Source organism: Tiliqua scincoides, chromosome 3, assembly GCF_035046505.1.
Source record: "Tiliqua scincoides isolate rTilSci1 chromosome 3, rTilSci1.hap2, whole genome shotgun sequence".
Classification (NCBI taxonomy): domain Eukaryota; kingdom Metazoa; phylum Chordata; class Lepidosauria; order Squamata; family Scincidae; genus Tiliqua; species Tiliqua scincoides.
Genome location: NC_089823.1, coordinates 111,680,264 through 111,706,708, shown reverse-complemented (window position 1 = coordinate 111,706,708; position 26,445 = coordinate 111,680,264). Strand labels below are relative to the sequence as shown.

The window sequence follows — 26,445 nt, the reverse complement described above, 5'->3', positions numbered from 1 at the left end:
TCCTCGAGTGTGCCTGTTGCTCAGTTACTTGGATACTCCCCCCACTGCATGAAATAGCTTTGACAGTCAGGACCAGTCCAAGAGCTCCCAGCACCTGAGGTGGCATGTGAAATGCTGCCCCCCTTAACTGGTGATGTGCCAGCTTCTGCTCCTCCAAGCCCCTGGACTAAAAAAAGAAGAGGGGGATGGAATGGAAGGGGAAGTGTGGAGGATTTTCTTGATGCTCTAGCCCAGCACTCTCCTTGCCTCCATACTTTCTTTTCCACACCATCCCAGGAGATGGAAAGGAGAACGAGCAGTGGAGGCAAGTGAGCAAACATAGGTGATTAGCCTTTACCAATCTGCTGCTTGAGATAACTGCTCCATTCAGTGTCCTGGATGGGTTGGCCTCTTGACAGTATTGATTTCTACTTTTCATTCTTTTCAGTACTCATTCTACTTTTTGGATGGAAATTTCCATGACATAGCAAGGGCAACATTTCAGGCAAAAGTTATGCAAAGATGGTTGCTCATCTCTAGTATAACAATCCAGGATCAAAAAGGGATTCTCACCAAGGTCAACTTCTCTTCATTTTTTTACACTGGGTTTTTGGCAGCTGAATGTGTAAATGGAATGGAACTGTGTTTGAAATACTATTATCTCTAAGGAGTGCAGCTTGTTGACTTCATTAAATAAAATTTGATGAAAGCAATTCAGAATGGAGCTGGTGGGCATTTGTTGATATTTGGTGAAAAATGCCTATTGGCATTTGGTCTGTATTAGATTCTCTTGGTGCTTGGTGAAGAGGCACTTGTGTCCATAACTGTACAAGTCTTCTTTGGAAGACTGCTTATAGTGTATTTTTGGAGGCCCGCCATACCAAAAAATGCTAAACAGATACATGGCAACATACTCAGTGCTGGTGCCATGTTGTTGGGGGTTTGGGGGCAAAATCTGACATTAGGTCCCCAACGGAGCTCCCAGTTGGCTCCCCGATGGTGCACTGGGTTCTACCACTGCCAATGGTACTCAGGGTTCAAGTGGGCCCTCTGATGGGCTTGGCCCCTCAGTCAGTGACCAACCTTTCTAATTTCTGGTGCCACTCTGGAAGACACTGCTAGATAAACAGCAATGGTTTCTATCTGATTAAGGGAGAAGGTGAAGGGACAAAAGCCTCTTGAATTCAAAGATGCACCAAAAAATTCACATAAACCTGAATTGATCTCAGATGCTAGTCAAAGTTCTGCCAGAGTGAAGTGCTGTTGTTAGAGGCTTGTGCAGAGCATACGATTATAGAACATCATAATGCCATGCTTCTGAATGTTTTTTAAATGGTGAAATGGATTTTCATTTATGGTCCAATCCTCACTAGCACAAGCATTGGCTGAATGTGTGTTTCAAAGGTAGCTGTAAAGCACTTTGCAGCAGTGATAGCAGCCGGCGTGCTGGCATGAAGGTCAAAGTCTTCCTGTATTCATCGATAGGTATTAGGAGACCTGCCGTAGCAAGTAAGCCCAGTGCAGGGAATGGGGAACAATGAGGAAGGGGTGGCATGGGGAGGAGACAGCGTGGGAAATGGGCAGATCTGAAGGGTTCAGCAGCACATACTGAACCCAAACTCCTTTCCTGATCCACCTGCATGGAGTAACGTGGACTTGCGCCATTGCTACAGCTGGCGCAATTCTGAGTTGCCCCATTGTGGCTGATGGGGCTTACCCTGAGGAGACCTCCAGCAGCCATAAAACCCCCATGGGATGCAGCAAAAACTGTGATGGCACACCACCATGCAGGGATATAGGTAGGATTGGGCTGTTTGTTGCCTTCTGCATAGTACGTTTTGAAATGTAGTCCCATATAAGAAGACTCTCACATGTTACAAACTGAACTTGAATAAGCCCAGCTCACCTAGGACATCTGGCATGTGGATCAAGATTAACAACCATTTGTCATGTTCATATATCACATTTGATATTACAGGCTTGTGATTAAGGGTGGCATGAATGACCTCTCTCTGACTTCAAGTTAGCAAGAGCTTGTCAGAAAAGGTTTCACTGAAATGGAAGACCTGTAGGAAGCTGAAACCTGCACCAAATAAATAAAGTCCTGTTGTTTGTAGCCACATGGCTTTCATATGTATAAGAGGAGATGCAGAAATGCACTTTCCAGATATTCTTTTTGTTTATAATTGTGGTTGCTTGGAACTCAGAGGATATGGGTTGGACGATCTAGTTCCAGCTTTTTGTAAAAATGTGCATAAAACACACTGAGAACCAATGCAATGCACACTATACATGTCCAGCCATGATGCTCACTTGGGTATTTTCTAACCTCAGCATAACCTAATCAACCTCACTGGAAAACTGTGACAATAAAATGGAATAAATCCTATGTAGAAGACCCATAGCTCTTTGGAAAATGAAAGGACACAAGTTTGACAAATACTTTTGAATTTAATTTTTAACATAATGCCCCCTGTCTGATCTAGTTACATTGAGGAAGATAAGAGACAAGGACAGAGTGTGGGACAAGATGAAAACAATTCACAACTACCACAACCCAGGAATGGCAGAATCTTCTGTTTGTCAAGACCAGCAAGGCAGCTTGGCTCAGAGGCATTTGTAGGAAGTACCACCTGATCCACTCCAGAACTGGTGGAAAGCTGCTTCCTTGGCTGGTGTGGTTGGTCTCCCTGCTGCAGTTCCGTTCTTTAGCCAGAGCTGCATGATGGTGCACGAGTGGAAACTCCACCTGACATACTCCAGTTGCCAATTCAAGACTACCTGTTCATTCAAGCACCACATCCTAGTCCACCCCCTAAACATAGGGCCAACTCATCCATGACACTACCTGAAGTGGGCTGCATAGGGCAACATGTTTTGGAGGGTGGAAAATTGGTGTTACACTGCTTCCCTGCCCTCTTACCAGGTTGCTGCTATGTTGCTGTTGCTTCCAAGAAGAGGAGAGGCAACATGTTAACCCAGCACTCTCCACCGCTTCCCCTTTTAAAATTCAATGTAGAAGAAGGTTCAGTAGCAGCTATTCACAAAACATTGTCACCACTGCCACTGTGCTGCCTTGTAAGGGAGTGGGAGGCGAGAATGAGGAGAGCAGCATTTGGCAACTGGCTTCAGACACCAAAATATCTTGAGCTGGCCTTCCTACACAGGACCAACCCAGTTAGGAAACCATCTGTGCTAGCAACTAAAGAATTGAGGTTGGATGTCACAAGCAAAACAACAAATAACCTCAAGAAATTAGACAACAGTACTACAATTTGTTATCTAGTTGAGGCATTTTGTGGAAGGAATGTGTTCTGTACCTTAGCAGACACCTGCATGCTATTTTCTTGCATGTTCATGATGGCTTCAGAAATCTTGACGTCAATAGGATCCATCACTGATTCGATGTTGAATGGTCCCGCCAATCTGTCTGCTACCAAAAGCATAGCCTCTGTTAAAAGACCAAAGCAGTCAACCGTCAGAAGGCAAGCATCTCTAGGCTCCAGATAAAAATCCTTGCACAATACAGCCCTGCCAGTGATAATTTAGCTTCAGGGTCTTGCAAATGTCTCATGAAGGGACAATGGAAACCAGATGTGCTTCTTACATAGGTGCACAGAGGGCACTGCTGCACAGCTGGCACACAAGCTGAAGCCACTTGAATGGGCTATTAGCAGGAGAGAGGGAGGAAAGAAATAATGCAGGTCTCCAGCAAATGCACAGTTGATCGTGGAATTGAAAGGTGAAGGCCAAGTACTTGGTCATTAAGGAATGCCTTGGTCCAATGATAGCTCAAGGCCACTTCATGCAGTCTGATTTCTAAAGGTGACCCTGTACAGCTTTCTGTGCAACACACACACATTCAATCACATACATCAAACAAGATTATGTACCAGGTAGCCAGGATTGGCTTTGCCGGTAGCAAGCAACTATTTACCCGCCTGTACAGTATGAAGCATCCTTCACTGAGAAACAACACAATAGTTGGAATATTTACATAGCAAAATAAATAAGAATATTTATACACCAGTTTTTTCCTTAAAAAGCTCACAATGCAGTTTATATAGCAAATGAAATGGGGGAGGGAAGCCAAAATCCTAAAGGAGCTTGTAGGGAGCCCAAGGATTGAACCACTATGGTCAATGATGTGGGCAGATATGTGAACTGTGAAGTGTACAGTTATCAGTGCGTTGTGGGGAGGGGTTTTTTCCTGCGATGGAGGCAGTGGAGGCAAAGTAGTATAGGAGGGGCTGATGGACAGAACTGGGGGCAATGGCCACTCTCTAAATAAATCAAAACTCCAGCAGCAGTAGTCAGAAACAAGTTTAAAATTTTCTCTGCATAAAGCAATCTCCTGCCATACTTATCTGAAGGGGGGGGGAGGCAGCGGAGAGTTTAAAAAATTCATTAATAATAGATGCCATATACTCTTTCTTTATGCAGCAGAGAAGAAAATGTTCCTTTTATCTCGACACCTGAAACAGATAATTTGCTAGACAATTCTTACATAGACTTATCCATCATAAAAATGAAAGCTGATCGAAATGAACCCTCGGGGTATACACTGGAGTTTCTGCACCAGGCGCTTGAAAACTTGGATGTGATGTACTGGGATCTTATAATTAAAGCAGTTGTTCATTCTGACCCCAAGGACCCCATCTCCTTGCAATACAAACAGGGGATAAATATTGGATTCCTGCCATGACGTACAGGTACAAGCCATGTTTTATGCTCGGCGTTCCTTACAAAATGCAGCTGGATGCTGTCTGTTGGAAGATCTGTTTTGCAGTTCTGCTGGGGTTACACAAACTCGTTTGTCTAATTACATGGTGCCATACCCTGGATGTTGCATAATGTACTATAATAATAATGGGGCGGTGACGTAAATGCCACTGTATTTACAGTACACCTTTGACCACGGTAGACCCTGCCTGCGAATCAATCATCTGCCAGCATAAACTATCTTGCAGTCTGACCTCCGGGCATGCTCAGGCAGTGGTCCTTTCTTTTGATACATAAAAAAGAACATTCTTTTCTTCCAAAATGTAGAATTCTTTTTCACCTCTAGACTAGATGGACAGCAATATTCTGCTTTATGTATAAGGCCTTGTGAACTAACCATCCTTTACAGAAATGCCACAGAATTTTGCAGGCCTCTAGATTTGTGTTGGAACCAAGCCTGGCCCAACTGCAGTCTGAGGTGGCATGCCAAATTCAGCCCCCCTTATCTGGTGGTGAGCCACTCTTTGCATTGAAAAAGGAAGAGAGGGATAGAGTAAAAGAGAAGGAAGAGTGGAGGGGAGGGGAGGAGAGCATCTGCAAGGGGAAGGAGGTGCAGGTGAGAGAATAGACAGGTGCCTCTCCTGACAACCCACTGCCTGAAGGGATCGTAGCAGTCAGTCTCGTGGATGGACCCTGGAACACATGACAGCCTCCAGGAGGCAACTAACAATATTGTGAAACTTCCTGGTTCCTGCAGTTGCACCACCCCTGGAACTTAGAAAAATCCGACTCCTTTCTTTTCTCCAAGAAGGTGCTTTACAGGAAAGATTTCCAAACTGGGGAGGAACGCTAAGGTCACAGAACCATGATCATTTCCATGCCTAATCAAAACAATCCAATCTAGACATCTAGAGTCAGCCTTTCTTACAGCGTGGAACTCAGTAGCATACGTGGAACTCCCAGGTCTATCACCCATCCAGGCATTGACTAGCTCTTATGTTGCTTAGCCTCGGTAAGGGGGTTGTATCATGTGCTTTCAGCCCATACCAGGTGTGTGCCTACCATAGACCTGCCTGGGGCAAATGCCCCAGGCGCCGGCTGCTGGGACCCCACAGAAGCCTCTCTGAGGCTCCTGATGGGGGCAGAAACTGTGCTTCCGGTTTGCTGGAAGCACAGTTTATAGTGCTGGGGAACCTCACAGAGGTTTTCCCGGTGTGGGAGAAGGTTGCACGAGGCTCTGTGAGCCTCTGATGAGCAGGGGGGCAGATTTCTGCCCGGGGGGGCAGCAATGGCCCGCGGGTGCGCCATCGCGGAGCTTTGCCCCACGTGCGGGGATGCAGAGGTCCGTAGCTAGCCCATACAGACATAAATGAATGGCTATTGGTATTAGTTGGGTACCAAGCAGTCCATGCTATAAATTGGTGTGCTGTTACAAGTGCTATGCCCAGCACTCAAAGTGCAATAGGATAGGGTGGGATGCCATTCCCTTTTTTCAAGTGGGTCTAAAATCATTCCACTTACTTTCAGTAAGGTATTATGCAGTCTGGCCTAATCTGAAATGTAACCAACCCACTTTCTTTTTCCTCTTACCTTAAGCACTGACTATCCTATCAGCTGGACAAAATCTCAGTGCCGTCACATTGAGGTTCACATAACCGTGAAAAGACCTGTAAGGCTGAGTCACATATTCATGAGAAGCGTGACACAAATGTTCTCTTAAACCATTTTCTTGCTGAATTTAAAAACTAGATGTAGAAATGAGATTTTCAGAAAATGTACAGTAGTTCAGCTGCACATGTTCCTACCTATTTAATGGGTAGAATCATAACATTAAGAGACATTATTATATGTCTCCTCTGAAAGTCAGGAAGTTATCACCTTCACATAACAAAGAAATCACAGGCTATGTTTCCATGCCTTTTTTCTCCTATCTCCTCCAGTGCAGATTTCATGACTGGTAAATGATGGTATGGCATTTCTCCTCTTGAAAGAAAATGAATGAAACCTCACAACACTGACTTACAATACACAGTGAGAATCGGAGATGTTTTAATGGGACAGTGTAAAACTAATGCTGAATTATGGAGCATCTATGAATACACTGGGACTCATGTCAGCTTCCAACTCTATTGAATTTGGGAAAGAAAAGACTGTGGAAGGGAGATCTTTTTGATCCAACACCTCATTTCTTCTGTTTCTAATGTGATAAATCAGCCGCTATCAATAGTTCTGAACTAGTGTGGGGAGGTAGCAAAAAAAGATTTTCTTAATTTGCAGACTAGAGTCAAGGTAAACACTAAGCAAGATGCTAAGTGAGAAAAACATTTTTCTTGTACTCTTTAATGTGTAGACTGTTTAAGATTTGATAATTAAATTTTTGTATGATTTTGTAGTAGAACAAGAAATGTAGTCCAAGATCTCCGCACTTGCCACACAATTTGCAATATCTTTACTTTTCAATTTTTTGTATTTGCTTTTAATAAAACAAAAAGGTATTTAAAAAAGAAATTTTCTGTGCAAAGTTCCACCATTTCCAATTCAGGTTTATCATGCTGGCTCCTGCATGGACAGCATCTGTATGTCAACTTAGGGCCTGATCTTGAGCCCTGTATCACATGTTTGTGAGCCCTTACCACAGGCCGAGCGCCGGAGCTAGCCCAGTGCGGACTCCGGTACTTGGTCTGTGTACTGCCGCCAGGCAGTTGCCTGGACTGCTGGGTGTCAGAGAGGTGAGTGGGGGTGTGGGGGAGGCAGGGGCAGGCGTTCCAGGGTGGGGGAAGGTGGGGGAGGGTGGGCAGAGAGCAGGGGGAGGCATGGTAGGGGGAAGGAGTGGGGCAAGAGGGGGTTGAAGCAGTGGAGATCAGCTCCACCGGATCCTGAGCCCCATGTCGGACCACATGGTCTGAAACGGGACTCTTTGATTCTGTGGTGGCTCAAGAGCTGCCAAAAAGTCGAGTAGCCCCATTGTGGGGTTACTTCCCTTATCCAGGGGAAGGGGGTGAATCTCCCCTTCTCCTGAGGAGGTGGCAGCTGCCTAGAGCACACAGGATACCACGGCAGCCATTTTTGGCGCCGCAGGAGCCCCAAGCTCCAGGTAGCTCAGGATTGGGCTGTTAATCTCCTTCCAGGTCATAAGAACATAAGAACAGCCCCACTGGATCAGGCCATAGGCCCATCTAGTCCAGCTTCCTGCATCTCACAGCAGGCCACCAAATGCCCCAGAGAGCACACCAGATAACAAGAGACCTCATCCTGGTGCCCTGCCTTGCATCTGGCATAGCCCAACTGTTTATTGTTATTAGCCTCACTGTTATTAGCCTCACTGTTCATAGGTCATGTGCCACTGCTGTGCAAACACTGCATGTATAGTGCATGTGTACAATGCATGTATTGAGAACCTTTTAAATCAGAACCTGTGTCAGTCCAGCACTAGTATTTTCCTTTTTCTACATCCAGCATCTTCAGTGTCTGAAGAGCAGCAGCATAAGAGCTAGACTTGTATATGGTACAGTAACAACAGTGGGTGCACAGTGGGTGCACAGTGGGTGCCACCAGCAGGGAGAGTTGGTTGCTTGGTTTAAAGACTTGTGAGTTGCGCTCTCCTACTGTTACTAGACTTTGCTTTGGCTTCTTTTCCTATTTTGTTGTTTCTGCCTGTGTAACTGTAACTGCGGTCCTCTCTATTTGTTCATAGAGAGCACTTAACAAAAGTCAGTTTGCTCTGTGTGAGACTGCTTTAATCCCTCAGCTCTGCTAACGCTCAGCCCTATTGGTGAGCATTCTGAATAGCTGGGTGTTTTGCTTGAATTATCTTCGCACAGGTGTGATGCAAGACAAAGTATAAAAGACTAAAAAGTGGGATAAAAATGAATACATAATAAAAAGTGAGTGAGGCTGCAGTCCTGTACAGTGGCATCACTAGGGTTTGTGTCTCCTAGTGCAGAAGGCCACCCCATGATGGACCTTCTACCTGTAATGGGTGGAGCAACGCCTTTGGCAGTGGGCATGGTGACGCATCATTGCCCTGCCTCCACCTCATCACACTGCTCCTGCATCATTAAAATTGTACCGTTAAATTACAATATCATGCACATAGCCTAAAGATATGTACTTAAGTATTTATTTCTGTAAAAATGAACAGGAACAAATACACAAACAGTGCAACATTTCCTGAACACCTTAACTTGTTTCTTTAAAAATGAAGAGGAACAAATAAAATACACTAACAATGCAACACTGGGTGAACAGCTCCAGATGCATCGCTAGGGATTGGTTACCTGGTGCAAGAACTCATTGCATCACTCCCATAATGGACTTCCTCTTGTACCAGACCATACAGAATAAATTACAATATCATATGCACAGCGTAAATGCAGTGGCATCACTAGGGTTGGTGTCACCCCTATTAACTTTATTTATTTTTAATATATAATAGTACAGGTAACCCAAAAAATCAGTAACCCACAAAAAACCAGTGGCCAACTTTATGACATGCAACTGAATAAGAGTTCTAGAATGAGCTCCAATTCATGGAGATGACAGCTGACTCATACTAACACATTATTGGTTACCTGCTGTGTCCTAATAATACCTCATTGGCTCTTGGAACGATTAGTATCACTGGTCAGTTTTAAGAAAATCCACTTTTTTTTTTTACATAAGGCAGTTGTGTTTTCCTTTTCTGGCGTTTTGGCTATAACTTTTGATAGAATAGAGCAGTGGTTCTCAAACTGGTGAGTTGTGACCCACCGGTTTGGGTAAAGGGTCCCCTGTCACTTTAACAAGTGGGGGAAGGGGTGAGGGCAGCAACATGATCCCCAGGATCGCATCACTAAGGGGGGCAAGGGGGATGCTTTCACTTACTTTAATGTAGGTAGGGCTGCATACCTAAGCTATGCACCTTCAGGAGGTGCATACAGCCCTGTGCAGCCCTCCACAGGGCTCCCAGAGGCTTGGAATGTTGAGTAATAAGCATTCATACTTCCTGGCTGTGAACGCAAAGAGGTAGTGCTTTGTGAATGCTTATTTCTCAATATTCCAAGCTTCGGGGAGTCCTGTGGAGGGTTGCGCAGGGCGCCCCGTACCTCCTGGAGCCTCCAGCAACCCTACTTATGTTAAAGTGAAAGCGCCCCCCTCGCCATGGGGGATTGCGTCACTGCCCTCACCCCTTCCCCGCAATTACTTAGGGAGTAAATCTCCCTAAAAGTTTGAGAACCACTGTAATAGAGATATTTCAATGTAGTTTGTTTCATTGCATTCTGCATGACATTCCACACTGATATGATTGACATTTTATTATATGCTGACGATGCTGCCCTTCTTTCAGACTCCAGCTTGGGTCTTAGACACTCTCTTGTGCTATTTCAATCTTATTGCTTGCGCAATAAATTAGTTATTAATGAGGAAAAAACTAAAATTATGGTTTTTTCCAAATCCTGGAGGCCCCTTCATTGGGCAATTAATAATAGGCCCATTGAACAAGTTAAAACTTTTAAATATCTTGGCATTCTTCTACATTACCAACTTAAGTGGTCTAGCCACAGGAACTCCGTGATGGCCTCTTCTTCACATCTAATCGGCGCAATAGCCAAATTTCATCATACAGCCGGGAATCAGTATGTCCTGGCTGCGCTTCACATTTTTAAAGCTAAAATGGTTAGTCGCCTGCTTTATGGGGTTCCTATTTGGATCCATGCCATGTCTCATAAAGTTGATCAGTTGGTCGCCTCCTTTTATAGACGGATCTTGGGGGTTCCTAATTATATTAAATTGTCTACTTTGTCCCTCGAACTGGGTGTACATCTCCCTTCAATATGGGCTTGGAAATTCACTTTTAAATTTTGGTTACGTCTTTTTTTTAAGACTGTCTCTGATTCCCTTCTTGTTCATTTTCTGAAGGATCCTTTTCAATCTGCCTGGTATGAGTACTGTGTGTCCAAATTAGCCTCTATAGGCATTCCTTTGGATTCACTTATGAATTGTAATTTTGATCAGGCCTTATCCCTCATTTATGACAGTCTTTGGGAATCTGAACATCTATGGTTATCCTCCCATTTGAACTGGGTGTGCTCCCCAATTTATTATGGAATTTTCCCTTCATTTGCCAATGGTCATTCTTATTTTCAGTTCCTCACGAATCCCTTAGAGAGGAGGGCTTTTATGCTAGCACGGTTAAACATCTTTCCCTCTGCAGTGCTGACTGGTTGATACTCTAGGGTACCTTTTGACCAAAGGCGTTGCAACCATTGTGGCATAGAACCTGATTCTGTTGCTCATTTTCTTTGTGTTTGTCCCTTGTTTAGTAAGCTTCGCCGCGTATTTTTGAGTCCTGTTATTTCTAGTTATTCTGGTCTCCCTAACCTTCTTGCAGCGTTTCTTTTAAATGATTTTTCGCAAGAAATTACGCTTCTTGTAGCTAAGTTTCTTGCAAAGGTGTTTATTTCCAATAGTTAAGACAGTCCCAATCGGGGTTTTAGTGTGTGTAATTTTACGGTTTTAATTTGTGGGTCATATCTGTGATTGTATTTATTTATTCTGTGTGATGCCATTAAAGGTTGTTGATTGATTGACATTCCACATGATGGTAGTACTCAAAAATACCAAGATTTTAGCAATTTTGATCAGTCGTGGTGTCATCCCCCCGTTTTTGTGTCACCCGGTGCAGCCTGCACCCCCCTAGCAACGCCAGTGATCTTGTACACTGGGAGATCTTGTACACTTTACCTGGGAGTAAATCCCATTGAACTCAGTGGGGCTCACTTCTGGGTAAACATGCATAGGATTCTGCTGTAAATAATGTGATCCAGGCAAATGTATGTACCTTGAAGTCTATTGTTTCCAAAAGGAGAGAGTTACCATGTGCTTAGCCTTCCTATTAAAGTTAACAGGACAATCTTATGCAATTCTGGCTGCAATCAATTACCCGAGAGTAAGCTCCACTGAACACTGTGGGCTTTAATTCTGAACAAACATGCTAGGATTAGGCTGTTTAATTAATTAAATAATCATTAAGGTTTCAAAGATATTACAGTGCTAAAACAATTGAGTTAAAATGGAAATGAAATATTCCAATAAGTAAATATAAAATGCTGGCTTTCATTAATTCCGTTAAACAATTCCTCAATTAAAATGGAACTGTTCACCTGTTTAATACACAGAAAGGTTAAACCTCCAGTCCTGACATCAGAATATTTACTTTATTTATTCTCCACATTTTTATAAAATAGAATATATTTTTATCTGCAAACATAATTCAAGAAGAGAAGCAAATGAGCCTGGTTCCCCTTTACTGCACATAAATTCCATGAAACTGAAGTCACTTTTAGGACCCATCCAAGACTTTGTTGTTGTTGGTTTAAAGGGCACTCATTTTAGATTTGAAACTGAACTCCTATTTACAGCAAATGGCTGTCACATGACTGCCTTTCTTGACGTGCGAATCAAGCATGATTTCAGACCTGAAGGCTTAGGGTGACTGATACGTCTTTCATTAAGTGAGTACTGCTGGATCAGGCTAACAACCAAAATGCCAACTCACAAATATGATATACGAAACCTTGCAGGTGCCCATGAACGTTACTGCTTGTTATTCATTTGCTCCTGGCTATTTTGTGCTAAGAGCCTGATACACCTCATCTAAAGATGCCTGTCAATGCTTTATAGGTTACTTTGAGCAATTACAGGGAGAATGGATTAACGTTTTATATATTCTGCAAGCACAAGCCCTGAACCAAGATCTCATTGATGAGCACAGCTTCATACATTCAGTGGCATCACTAGGGTTTGTGACACCTGGTGTGGGATGCGGAATACTAGTGTGTCACCCCCCATGTAGTGGGTGGGGAAACACCCCAGGTGGTAGAAGTGGTGATGTACCATCACTCCGCCCCCCCACTGGTTTTTTGGCTGTACCTTTGATAGAACAAAGATAGAACACATTTTGCATGAAATTACACATTGATTGATATATAACATGATGGTATTATTCCTCCAAACTGTGATTTTAGTGATTTTGGTCACTAGTGGTGTCCCCCACCTTGGGTGTCAATTTACTAATACCTTATTGCAGCAGTTCTCAAACTTTTAGCACTGGGATTCACTTTTTAGAATGACAATCTGTTCAAGAACCACCAGAAGTGGTCATGGTGGAAGTGACATCATCAGGCAAATTAAAATAAATAAGTATAAATAATTTAGGAGCAGGAGGTCCTAAATAAATAATTTAGGGCAGGAGGTCTGGTCTAGAGGGTAGAGCCTCCGTTTGCCTGAAGATAACATCCGAAGGTCGCCAGTTCGAGGCCACCGTGAACGGCGAGACCTTGAAGCAGCTGACAAGCCAAGCCAAGTTATGCTGAGTTATTCCACCTGCTCTTTGGCCGCTGTCAGCCTGTGTGGGAGGAAAATGGAGGCCAGAATGTGATACCAGATCATAAAAGATCCATCTGAAATGTTGTGGTTCTTGAAAGACAGAACCTTCTTCAACTGTAAAAATCCCTATTGGGATTTAGTATTGCCTGCACATGTAAACCGCCTTGAATTAAAGTCTGAGGAGAAATTTGATGACCAAGAAAGGCGGTATATAAATACCTGTATTATCAATCAATCAATCAATCAATCAATCAATCAATTAAAGTAAAACAAATAATTAAATAAGGAGAAGCCAGCCCTGTTCCACCAAGTGAATTTCCTCTGTAGCCTGTCTGCAATAACACCCCCTCCCTCCAAAACCAGTAAGGTTTTCAGCTCTACCCAGTGCTCAGTTCAATTTAAGAACTTTTGTTTAAACCAGATCACTGTCAGGATCCACCTGGCTTTGCAAGTCTCAAAAAGGTTTACCTTATCAGCGGAAGCCTCTTTTGATCCTTTTTAGTGGGGGGGAGGCTGCCTTCTGGAGCACTTGTTTAGCTCCAGGTGCATAGGATCAGGACCATTCTGCTAGCCTTGCAATCTCCTTCACCTGATCTTCCACACCAGACAAGGCACGGTTGCTTACTCATGAGTAAACGCGACTGTGAGGCTTAGTTTCACTTTCCATAGGGCTCAATACATTCATCTGCATGGAGGGAGGGACTTCCTTCTCAGGTGTTTTTGGGGGCTGCATTCATTGGATCAGGACCATTCTGGTGTCTTTGGATTCCTCTCAGCCTGCCGTTTCTGAAGGACTAAGACAAGTTCACCTACTCATGAGTAAACGCGCGACACAGCTAACTTACACTTTCCATAGAGATTCATGCATTTTTTGTTCTCCAGTCTTTTGGCCATAACTTTTGATAGAAAGGAGATATCTCATTCTGATTTTTTGCATTGCCTTCTGCTCGAAATTCTGAACCCAACGGTATACAATATGATGGGGTTACTCCTAACCACCGTGATTTTAGCGTGTCACCCCCCAGTGCGCATCACCCCCCAGTGCGCATTACCCCCTGTGCATGTTATCCGGTGCGGACCGCACCCCCCGCACCCCCTAGCAACACCACTGCATACATTTGAGCTTCCTCCCTTCACTTAGGAAGCTGTCTTCTACTGAGCTCAGGGTTCAATTCAGAACACTGTTGCAAACATGCCAAAAGGCACATCTGTGACCCCTTACTGCAGTTCCAGTGCCAGAGCTAGCCCAGTGTGAGCCTGCGCTGGGCCAGCTCCAGCACTAGGTAGGCCCATGTTCTGCTGTCCAGCCCGCCTGGCAGCAGAGAGGTGAGTGGGGGTGTGGGGGAAGGTGGGAGGAGGTGTTAGAGGGTGGGGGGAGGCGAGGGAAGTGGGAGGAGGGTGAGGAGAGGGTGGGGACGAGGCGTAGTGGGGAGAGGGAGCAGGGGGAAGGGGCAGGACTGGTGGGGCTCTGTCCTACTGGATCCTGAGCCCTGTGTGCAACTGTGCATTCTAACACAGAACTCTTCGATTCTGTGGCAGCTCCAGTGCTACCATAGAATTGGGTAGCCCCACTGCGGGGCTTCCCCCCCCCCCCGAGAAGCCACAGGTGACTGCCTGGTTGAGCACAGTATACCGCGACAGCCATTTTGGCACCAAAGCAGCCCCACACACTGGGAAGCTCAGGACTGTGTTACCAATCAGCATGGTTGGTTTGGACAATATTTTAATTACCTTGCCCCACACATTTGATGATGTTAATGCTCATGTTCTGGCTCCTCCCTTACCCTCTCCTGTTATCCTTTACCTTCTCCTGCATGTAGAGATATAGGTACTTGTACTAGTAGGGACATGTGTATGTGTGTGTGTGTGGGGGGGTGTTAATTCAAACTGTTCCTACTAAAGCAGGTATAGCAACATGTGTAGGGGAGCAGTTTGACAGAACACCCCCCCCCCATACGATTAGGATGACTTATGGGGACAGTGGAGGAAGAGAAAGGAAGGGCCTCTGCATATTCATGTCTTTCATTATATGAGGCCAAATGGACAATAGAAGTATCATTGAAACTGAACAGTTTGATCAGCGGGGATTTTCAAGGTTTTAGAAGTGGTCTTACCCTCCCTGGAGATGCCAAGGATTGAACCTAGGACTGGAGACTTCCAAGCATGTGCTCTATCCAGCCCTCCCCCCCCCCCAACATCTGTGGTGTATTTGCAGAATGTATAATGACTGATTGCTGGGACTCCTAGAAATGTGATTCCAGGATTAAAGTGGATTTTGTATCTTTTCAGAACTCTTATAATATACCTGAGCTCTAAGTGTCACTTTGGGCTTTAATGATAGGCACAACACCAGTAAGGTAAACATCCTGACACTGAACGTATCATCAATGTTTCAAGCAAGGGAAAATGTGTAGGCTGTACCTATACTGGGACCACATGTGCACTGGGAGCACATCTCTACATGGGAGATGAACATGTCTTGTTCTGGGCATTAATGCACAATGCAGCTCAATTGTATTTGTATCCTTAGCATCACAAACTGCTTGAGTTTGATAGGGATTAATAAAGAAGTGCTTTTGGCTGAACTTTCATTATTTTGTTTCTAAATTCTTTGGCAGCTTTCCTCCTGAAGCAGACAGCCTGGAACCCCTCCCCCAGCCATTCCAAACAGGAGACAAGTATCTCCCTAAGTTCAGGTCCTACATCCCAGTCCTGATCTGGATTTGGTTCCCCTCCTCTCACAGCTGCTATTTGGAAAAAAAAAACCAAACAAACACACAGGCAGGGTCAAATAACTTGTCTAAAACCACACCTAGTTTGTCCAAAATATGGATTAAATATTTTGCTTGCCCACTAAATATTGCTACTAGCTGTCCCTTGGAAAAAAAAAAAAAAAACACCAAGCAAAGCCAGTATCTAAGGATATGAAATATTGTTTTTCCAGTCTTCAAGGGAGTACTTTCCATGTTTAAATGAATGGAGAACCACTTGCATGAGATCTTTGTGTGCACACTGGAGACACTGTATTTAATACACTAGAGATCTTCCCCCCATCACCATCACAAAAGAAAAAAAGGTGTTTGTAAGCTGCTGAACTGTCAAGTATACTTTCAGCCAAACAGGCTGGGGAAAAAAAACAATAAAAGGACTAGCTGAATAATACAAAAGAGTATATTTGCTTCTTCTCTCAGACTACAATGAAGAAAGATTTTCCATCAATCCCGTTGTGCTTGTCTCTCTCCCTCTGCATAGAGTGGTTCAAGAAATCATTCTCCTACCACATTGGCCATAAAGAGGGAAAAATATTGGCAGGCTTTTGCCATCTTGTACTAGCTGATAGCAAGGAAATGAGTTTTTTGTGGATGAGCAGTGAGTTTTCAGCATTGGATTGGACAATGGCACAGCACACTCCTTTACATGTTCAAGAAAACACATCCCACTTGTAGAAATAAATAAGATTTTTTTTAAAAAAAGATCAAAACCCACTCATGGCTTAATCTATTACAGCATTAGCAAGTCAACATAATTTAATTCAGTCCACTCTGACAGAGACTCAGTGTGCTGGAAGTTCAGAAATGAGAGTAGAGGTTCAACTGTTTGCCACTACAGAAATCCTTAAGAAAGTGACTTTTCTTTCTCTATCTATGCCCCTCAAACAGAATGAAGACAGTTATATACAGTCATGCTTTGGCATCCGCGGCGGTTCCATTCCCAGAACCCCCGTGGATGCTGAAACCTGAGGATAAACAAATCTGCAGGTCAGGGCATGCTGTACCTGCCAAATGTAACCAGAGCTGCACTGTGGCTTCTTTGGGCCTCTGAAGGCCTTCTAAGACCTCTTGAAGGCCTTAGAATGTCAATTCTGGTGTGTTTTTTTTTTGCATTCCAGAGGCCTTAGAAGGCACCCAGGGCACGTTGTCCCCCACCCTGGACATCTCTGGTAGCATTCAGAGGGATAAGGTCAGGCTTCAGCGTGGGTCAAGACAGTGACTTTCAACCGATGTGCTGCAGCAAGTTGGTGTGCTGCCAATGGTTCACAGGTATGTTGTGGATGTTTGGAGGAGATTAATTTATTAATCGGGCTTTTGTGGGTTGTGGACCCTCCCTGGCATTGTGGTGTGCCTTGTCAGTTGCCAAAAAATAGAGTGCAGCCTGTCAGTGTGATGTGAAATGCAAAAGGTTGTAAATTGTTGAGATAGGATGTAGGGTAGAAGACAAGGGGTTTGAGATGAATCCAGGAGGAAGTTCAGTAGCTTGGAGTGAATCTGCCAACTCTTCACTTCAAGTAGAACATGTTCAATGTTAGAGCTCATCTCCCTGCCTTCACTTTAAACCCTAGCATCCCAACTTTGCTCCAGAAGTCACTGCTTCATAGTAAGGGCAGTGGCATAGCAAATGATCGTGTAGCTGGGTACCAAGCTCAAAATGATGCCCTAGAAGTGATGTCACAAATGAAAGGCTTTTTAAAAAGTGAAATTTGGGGGGAAGCCTGCATCCTCCCTCCAGCAGATCGCCATCCACTGGCTCTGCCACCTCCCCCCAGCCAGTGGCATAGCTAAGGCATCTATCTGCTGGGGTCAAAGAAGATTTGTAGCTCCCCCCAAGACAAAATCCAATTTAGTTAAGTAAATAAACAAAATGTGTGCCCCTGACTGGTTCGAGACACTGTGCTGGGGAGAAGATGGACGGTTATTCTCCCCCTGTTAAATATAAAAGGAGCACTACTTCAAAAAGTGCCTTTTTACCCAGGTAGCAGGGGTAACTGTATTATGATACACGGAAATGAGAGATGACTCATATTAACCCCTTATTGGTTCCATGCTGTATCATAATAACATCTCAATGCAACATATCAGTAACATAAATAACAGAACAATCTCAGAATAATCAGTCTCATAGGTCAGTTTTGAGTTTAAAAAATCAACTTTTTGTTCCATAAGGCAGTTGTGTTTTCATTTTCTGCTTAATTGGCCATAACCTTTGATAGAATACAGATATTCCAATGCAGTTTGTTTCATTGCATTCTGCATTAAATTACCTTTCCTATGATATATAACATGATGGTATTATTCATAAATACCAAGATTTTCACAATTTTTGTCACTAGTGTCAAGTTCAGCTTGTTGCCCCCTTAAAGCGTGATGCCTGGCACAACTGCTACCCTCTTTGCTATGAGTAAGGTTGGTTTTATCCTGAGGTATACAAATAGAGATTGAACTGCAACAGAAAAGAGGCAGATTAGAACCAGGATCTTGTTTTGCTTCATCATTGTAAGGACCTATTTGTATGAACCCCATAGAAGCCAACATGTGGTTGTCCACCTAACTGGGTTTGTACAAATTTAATGGTCATTGAACATCTGTCTTCATGAAATGTGACATCAGCTTTTATGAAATCACAGGGCACTCATATACCTTGTCAGGTTGCATGATGAATTCTTATCAACAGCCACAGGCAGGAGCCTGCTTTGTCAAGAATTACCCTGATGGTTCACGCGAACAGCTGGTGCCTGCTATAACCCTCTGTTTAAACTTTTATAACGGCTTATTTGTATGAATAATTTTTTCCCCCACGTAATCTGCAGCTTGGAGTATTAGCATAATTCATACAAACGTATCGCTCTGGCCTTCCTTTTGATGAGATATGCTCAAATGGCAAACCATCCTGTGAAATTTCATCTCTAATTTATGCTTTCCTTGGAAAAATTCCTCAGAATTTACTGTTCATTTTATCTTCTTCCGATCACAGAAATTAGAGTTAAGAAAATTTTTTTTCATGCGGCGAGTTCATTCCCTTGCTAGTACAGAATTATTACGTGCTGTATATATTCTCCAGTGCTGCTTCCAGTCCAATTTTAAAATGGCTCAGGTGCTGAAGCTGTCATCATTCCACTCTCACATCAAATGCACTTCAGAGTTAGGAATTTTTTTTTTCTTAGTTTTAGCTTAGTTTTTTTAGCTTAGTTTTTTTTGCTCTTTTCTGACTCTTTTTTGGCCAGATATCCTCATTTATAGGGATCATATTCAACTGTACTTTTTTCCCCTTAATGTTTACATCCTTCAAATACTTTTCAGACAGCTGTCACACACTTACTCAGTCAATATTTGCCTGAAGTATACATATTTATCTTTTGAAATCTTTCCTCCTAAATCAGCCCTCCAAGCCCACTTTTCATTTTTATGGCTTCTCATCATCGCTTCTCAGGTATTTTCGTTGAGCTGATTTTTTTTTTTCTGCTGCAGTTGTACATAGAAAGGACTTGTAATGTTCTTGATTCAATATCACTTTAAAAAATAATTAAATGATGCTCTGTTAACATTTGCTTCAAGTACATTTTTAATATACAAGCAGCTGTATGTTGTCCTTCAAGATACTCCATTAAAAGTAGCCTTACCAAGAGGCAAAACAGGGAACTGGGGTTCCCTCAAGGGCAGGTGGTTTTGGTTGCAATCCTAACCAATTTTCCAGCACTGACATAAGGGCAATTCAACTCTGAAGAAAGGGAACAAATATTGCCCTACCTTGAAGAGGCCTCTATGACTGCCCCCCAACTGCAGGTCGCAGCACGTGCCCCACTGGCACAGCTATGCCAGTGCTAGAAAGTTGGTTAGGATTGCGCCCTTTGCTCATTTTGAAATAACATTTACTTTTTCCCCTGTTGCCTTCCACATGGAGCCAGGCATATGCACTCAATCTGTGCTCATTTTTCAACTTTTAGGCAGTTGTGCAAGGCCAAGATAGGAGTATAAATCTTGAAGGTGTGCTGTCAGACAAAGGAAGTTTTAAATGGTGTGTGCTGCTGCTAGCTATGTTTTTTTTTGTTTAATTTTTATTTATGTATTTGCTCTTTAATAATTAAATTAGCTATTTTTAATTGTGGATGTGAGCCACCTTAATTGTGAGCGTGAGCCACTTTGAGCATTATGAAAAGTTGGGAGATACATTTACAAAATTCATTGACTTATAATTGCATGCAGGCTTCCTAGACCATTAACTCTAGGAAGGCATTATCAGGGATAATGGGTACCACCTTTTAGAGACCACTGTAGTAAGCCTGCTTTTAAAGGTTATAACTGTTGTCCTGTTGTATTTCCCTGTCATGACCACCAAAGATGGAATCTAACTATGTGCAGTGGGGAAGATCAATGGGAGAAAATCAACAGTGGGGGGGATTTGTACTTATATCTGGTCTAGCCAAGATGGTTGACACATTTTTTGTGTGTCACATGATACTTTGCATAGTTACTGAACATACAATCAGTAATGTAACTGTCATTGCAAACCATGTTATAATCATCAACTGCTGCAGGAGTAATGAAGTTGATTATGCCAGACAGTAAGCGGTTTCCATTCTTGTCAATTTCATGCCCTATTTCATGACTTTTTCATGCATTTCCTTTAGTTATTAGCATTAGTCCTTGTTATAGGACTAAACTGAAATCATACAGAGGGTATATGGATATGCACTCCTTTCAGCAGATTAAAAACCCTCTCTTGAATTAGTGGTGAGAGTGCTTGCCCCCTTCCTGAAATATGAGGTTGTGCAGGGTAGAGATGATCTAAATTTGCTGTCTGAGTGCATTTACCACACTATAATTCCTACTGTCCAAACACCATGGGGTGTACATTACTCACAACAATATTTCCCACTTTATGTTAACTAAAATTATTTTAACTCCTGCTGCCTGGGCTAACAGGCACCTTTTAAAGTGATGAGCAACTGCCCCTATTCATCGTAGTATAGCATCTCTTCCAGTGGCCATTGCTGGTGTTTCTCTTGTCAGTCCCTTTGAGACAGGGAACCATTTTCTCATTCCCTTTGCTATGCAACCCACTTTGATAACTTTTCTTTAAATGCCACACAAGTACAGGTGGAGCCTATTTATACCCATTAGTTCCATTTTGTGACCCGGCATGATTAACAAAAAACGTGTTGTGCTAAATGTCATAGAGTTATGCAAATACACTGCAGTCTGACACTTGGGGCTGGAAGGAAACTAAGGCAGCTGTTATCAATCCCCTCCCCTCCTTCGCCTCCCCCTCCTCCTCCTTTCACAGGTGGGATGCTGAGCTTTTAAGAGTCCAGTCCTATGCGTTTCTACACAGAAGTAAGTGTGGATCCCAGGATCCCAGGAAAGTGTGGATCGGATTGTAGCCTAAATCTCATGCTTTGCTTGCTGGGAAGACTTGCTTGTTGGGCTGTTTTGTTTGTGTTGGCTGGAGCAGGAGAGCCTGCAGTATCTCAGTGGGGGGGAATTGGGAAACACTCCCTGGGTTTTTTTAAAGCAATCCCCTCTGTTGCTACCGCACCTGCCCCTGTGTGTGTGTGAGTGAGACAGAAAGGGTGAGAGAGAAATAGAGAGAGCGCGCGCTCCACCTTGCTGCATGTACTGTGGCTACAGAGGTTTTCTGCCCCCTTCCCCTCTTTGCTGGCTAAGGAGCTCCAAGAGTGTTACTGTTCCTTTACAAGGGGAACCTCTTCCATGGCTCCAGGGCTATTTCCCTGCCTGTGCCAGGCGGAGCCTTTTTGCAGTGTTTTGGGCTGCCTGGAAACTGAGCAGAGGCCAGCACAGGGCAAAGGAGAGAAGGGTGTGTGTGACTTTCAGTTCCCCCACCCCATTTGCATTGAGTCAAATCCATGGTTAAAAAATCCGTGGATAAATAGGTTGCACCTGTATTCCTCATTGTTGTCTCTTGTGAAAATGGAAAGCAGACAAGTCTTTCTTTCTTTCTTTCTTTCTTTCTTTCTTTCTTTCTTTCTTTCTTTCTTTCTTTCTTTCTTTCTTTCTTTCGGTGTAAAATGACTACAGTCAGTCATATTCTTAGGGCATTGCTTCATCACTATCTATGCTCCTTATTAGGCCCAGTGAACAGTTCGGCTGTGTTTTCCTGAGACAGTCCATGCTAAGAGTTGGATGCTTGCAGATCAGAGTGCAAGTCAGTACCATATGGAACAACGTCACTTGATGCAAATGCACTGCAGAGCTAGGAGGCTTCATGTGTAAACCTCATAGCTCAGATAAGAACCATGATCAAATAGTCCTGGACTGTTCATACCTCATTAGCTTCTCCTTCTGCAAAACCACACTTGGCATTGCCACTTAGCCTTTCACTTCCCTTTAGAACTGGTTGCAGAGTAATTTTCTAAAGGTGGTTCAATTAGAGGGTTGCCAGATGTTGCCCAGAAAGGACTCTTGGAATGCCAGAAACATTGGATGCCTTCCAAAAGAGTCTAATTGAACTTCAGGTAATAAATGGGATGCTCCTAAATGCAGAAAACAGAATTACAGCCCAATCCTAACCTACACTGATTCAGTGAGACCATGCCATATCTAGTATTGGCAAGCAGCAGGTTAGAGGTCTCCTCAGGGTAAAGGGACTATTCATCCCCTTGTCCCAGGGGAAGCCCCAGCTGCCGCTATAGGACTACTTAGACCTGCACTGGTGAAATCGATGGTGCAAATCTGAGCTGCCTCATGTATTTGGCTTGGAAGGAGGAATAAGACACAGCATGCACCAGTGCTGCCAACCTTATCCCCTCCTGGACATGATCTACCCTCTCTCAGGTCAGAGAGGAGTGCTCACTCTGCCAGTGCCAACAGAACTTAGGATTGTGCTGTTAGCAAAGGAAGTTATTGTGCAACATGAAATAAGGACCATAAGTCTCATGTAATATATTGCCAGGTTGACAACACTTGTCAAGAATCAAACCCATGGCCAGACTTGAACTGGTGGGATGCTGGGTGGAAGTTAAACCCGCATATTGTCAAATGCTAGAAAAAGACTGGAACTGCAGAGAGGCAATTACATCATCCAGAAAACCTATTTGCCACAATAGCTATGAAGCTTGTAGGAAGTGTTCCATCTGAGGTGCATGGCCCAGTGGCTGTGGAACTCGACAACCTGTGAGGCTGTGGAACCTCGGCAATGATGTGATGACACCATCACGGAACCTCTGGAGGTGGCACTGTGGTGAGACATGATGATGCACCAGAGCAGACCCCTTAGAGAAAACAGTATTCCTATGCTATACTTGAGTATAAGTTGACCTCACCGATAAGTCAGGGGTAGGTTCTGAGCCCCAAATCACGGAATTTTCTATGACCTTCAGATATGTCGGGAGCTAAAACTTCGGGTTGTGTGAAATTCTTTGAAAATAATTTACCAGGGAGTGTTCTGAGGCAGCCAAAAAGAAAATAAGAGCCATTTTACATTCTTCCCCTAACAGGAAGGGGGATGAAGGTGCTAATGGGATTGTAGGCCTTTTGAGGAATACAGTGCTGTACTTCCATTGCAGCGGCCCTCATACTATAATTCCTATAAGGGCCTTTACTTCTCTTCCTGTTTGGAGAAGAAGCTGAAATAGTTACCTTTTTTTGTTTGCTTTCTGCTGTTGCCTCAGAACAATCACTGATAAGTAAAATTACTCCTTTATCCCCCACCCCCCTGTGACCTGCTTCTCAGCCCAGTCCCAGGTGTCATTCAGGATACAGCAGAGCAGAGCTTTCTGATGGTTCGTTTTGCAATGATCCCTTCTTTCAACACATTTCAGTCATAGCCGGAAGTCATTCATTCAGCACATGCTCCTCTCTTTCAACCTCTCTCTGCTGTTCTAAAGGCTAAAATTGCCCTCCGCAGTGTTGATTTGCACATGACATGGTGATTCAAACTGTTTTGGTATGTGTGCTAGAGAGAGAGAGAGAGAGAGAGAGAGAGAGAGAGAGAGTCCATTTGCAAAAATCTTTGTGTGGCAGAAGGAATTTGCAAGATAAAAAAGGCATTTGAAATTCGCTAGCTAAAAAGGCACAGGAAGCAACATTTGTAAACTAAAAAAAGACCGGGTTCCGCTTTCAACCATTTCCACTTTTCACCACTGCTCCTGTCCCGAACTGTCAAATGAGTGACAGATGCCTGTATGTGCATATAGTTATCAAGAGGCTAAAGCATGCCTAGTAAATTGATTTCTTTCTTCCAGGGAAAGTAAAGCATAAAAACATGAAATGCCTGCAACCAAGTCATCTGTGTGTCTAAGTTTGTGTGTGTGTGATTTCGTACAGACTCCTGCTACCACACAGTGACCAGGAGGTGGGGCAGGTCACATTGTGCATGTTTCAACATGATGCATTTTTAAAACCTTTGTATGCACAAAGGCTTTGGCAGAGTTTTACCCTGTAGCTGGGTGGAAAAGATAAGCAGATGGCAACAGACTTTTTCACACAGCCATAGTAGAAGCGTTCATGACAGGAGCCATATTGAGATGTGAAATGGAGCACCTTTCCCTCTTTCAATGGTTATTGTTTTTAAACTGAAGATTTTACTAAGTTTCACTCCAGTTACAACCAGTTGCTAACACAATGTGTAGATTGGAGCCAAACTGGGGAAATAAATGAGAATGCTATTTAGCATATTTTATACCATCATCTGCTCTGCAGAAATATAATTAAAATCCTGGTTTCATTCCTGAAAAATGTAGCAAATAGTAAATACAGCATATGTGAAGCAAATGGAGCTAAAAGGCTCAAAAATCTGTTTTGTGCTATTCTTAGCAATTTTCAGAATGGAAATTACTGTGAGTGATTTTAACATACTTAGTGCTGGCAACTATTGGGCAACAAAGAGAGCTAAAAGGGTGATATCTATAAGCTTTATAAGTAAAACAAAATATAAATGAATGATCTAATGAATGAATGACCCTTTTCCCATGTAGAACTAGATGGAAAAAACGCATCCCTACACACCTCCCTCTTCTTTCTCCCATAACATCTAGTGATACCAAAGACATAATTTTATTATGCTCTGATTCCTTTCACAGTTCCTTTTCATCCTGGCTTCAGTCATTAGTACTTTTCTTGCAAGTAGTGAAGCCAAAGATGAAAACATGTAGAAGATTTTTCTAGGCAACCTTAATAAACTTGGCCAGTTGCGGAACGTATTAGTTTTTTATTTATTTAGATTTATTTATTATTATGTATTTCTATGGCGCTTTTCAAAAACATTCTCAAGGTGGTTTAGATGTGGGCCAAATTGCATTCATGGTGCCTTCTGGGGTCAGAAGTGACATCATTAAGCAGGAAGTGATGTCATTAAGCAGATGATAACCAGAAATAAGCACTTTGTTCCCACATAGAAACTCATTAGCTACAAATGACAGAAGAGAAAATACATGAATCTTGATCATATTTTCAAGGTATGAGAGAGCCCAATTATGCAGGTCACCCTTTCTGCTGCACTGCTTCTGTTTGAGTGCTCTGCGAAGTGATGCCTCAGCAGAACTGGCACTGCCGAAAGGGTGGCCTATGTGATACTTGGGCTTTCCCAAAGCCTTGGAAGCATCTTTCTTTCTCACCCTTCTTGGGGCCCGATCCTATCCAGCCTGGCGCCGGTGGTAAGCCTGTAGCACCGACTCTGGGTGTTACAAATGTGCCATAAGTCATGCCTGCAGCACCCGGTGAGGAGGGGCTGCCATTGTTGGGCCTGCGCCAGCTGGTGCTGGCTCAACACCAGACGAGGACCCTGCGGGAGCAGCTGGCAGCAAGTTCCGCTGCCACCAGGTGGCCAAGGTGTTTCAGGGCAAGGGAGGGTGGGGAGGAGCATGGAACAGGGTGGGGGAGGGGAGGATTGGGCCCAGGAGGGGGGGTAGAGATATATCCTGTCCCTCCCAGACCAGGCAGCCCGAAATGGGCCTCCTCAACACTGCGCTTGTTCAATGGCAGGCACAGAGCCAAGGAGACCCATTGGTGCTGTGGCAGACTTACTTGCTCTCTTCTCCTGAGGAGACTCCTGGCACTAGCTTGGCACCAAGAGGATCCAGCAACTGCCCGTTCGGCACCTCTGGAGCCCTGGACACCAGGCAGGATAGGACTGGGTTGTTGACTCCCCATAATACTCCTTGCCTTCCAAGGTCTCCTTCCATCTCTGTCTCTCCTAGAGCATCAGCAGAAATGGTGTTGCTGAAAGGGTAGCACTTGGAGAGCCCAATTATCACATGGGCCAGATGGAGAACTTCTGTGGGCCATATCCAGCCCACCGGCCTTACAGTATGTTTGACACCTCTGATATAAGGTATGGCATGGGAGGACCTGCCACTGACACCTGTCACCCATCAGTAACCGGGGGGGGGGCATGCAGGGCGCAATGTACCATGGGGGATCCATTGCAGGACTTTGCCCCATCCCCAAAGAACACTTTAGCAACTTGGTAGTGCCCCTTCCTTGCAGTTTTCCTTTTGCCACTATCCAACAACATATCTTTTTAAGCTGGTTTTTAATCTGAATTGATAGCTCTCAGCTAAATTTTCTAACTCTTTCATATTCTTTTTATTGCATTTTGATCATTTTAAGCAACTTTGAACTCTGGAAAAGTAAGGAAACTTTATTT

The 26,445-nt window shown here is 43.7% G+C and overlaps 1 protein-coding gene across 2 annotated transcripts in view; it reads right to left on the bottom strand.

Moving 5' to 3' along the window:
- The window catches only part of GPC6 (glypican 6), an 853,410-nt gene that overhangs the window by 67,928 nt on the left and 759,037 nt on the right, over window positions 1-26,445 (bottom strand). For both annotated transcript variants that reach the window (XM_066621046.1, XM_066621047.1), the window contains exon 5: window positions 3,300-3,430. In XM_066621046.1, coding sequence (XP_066477143.1) covers window positions 3,300-3,430 — 131 coding nt within the window. The remainder of the gene's footprint in view (window positions 1-3,299; window positions 3,431-26,445) is intronic.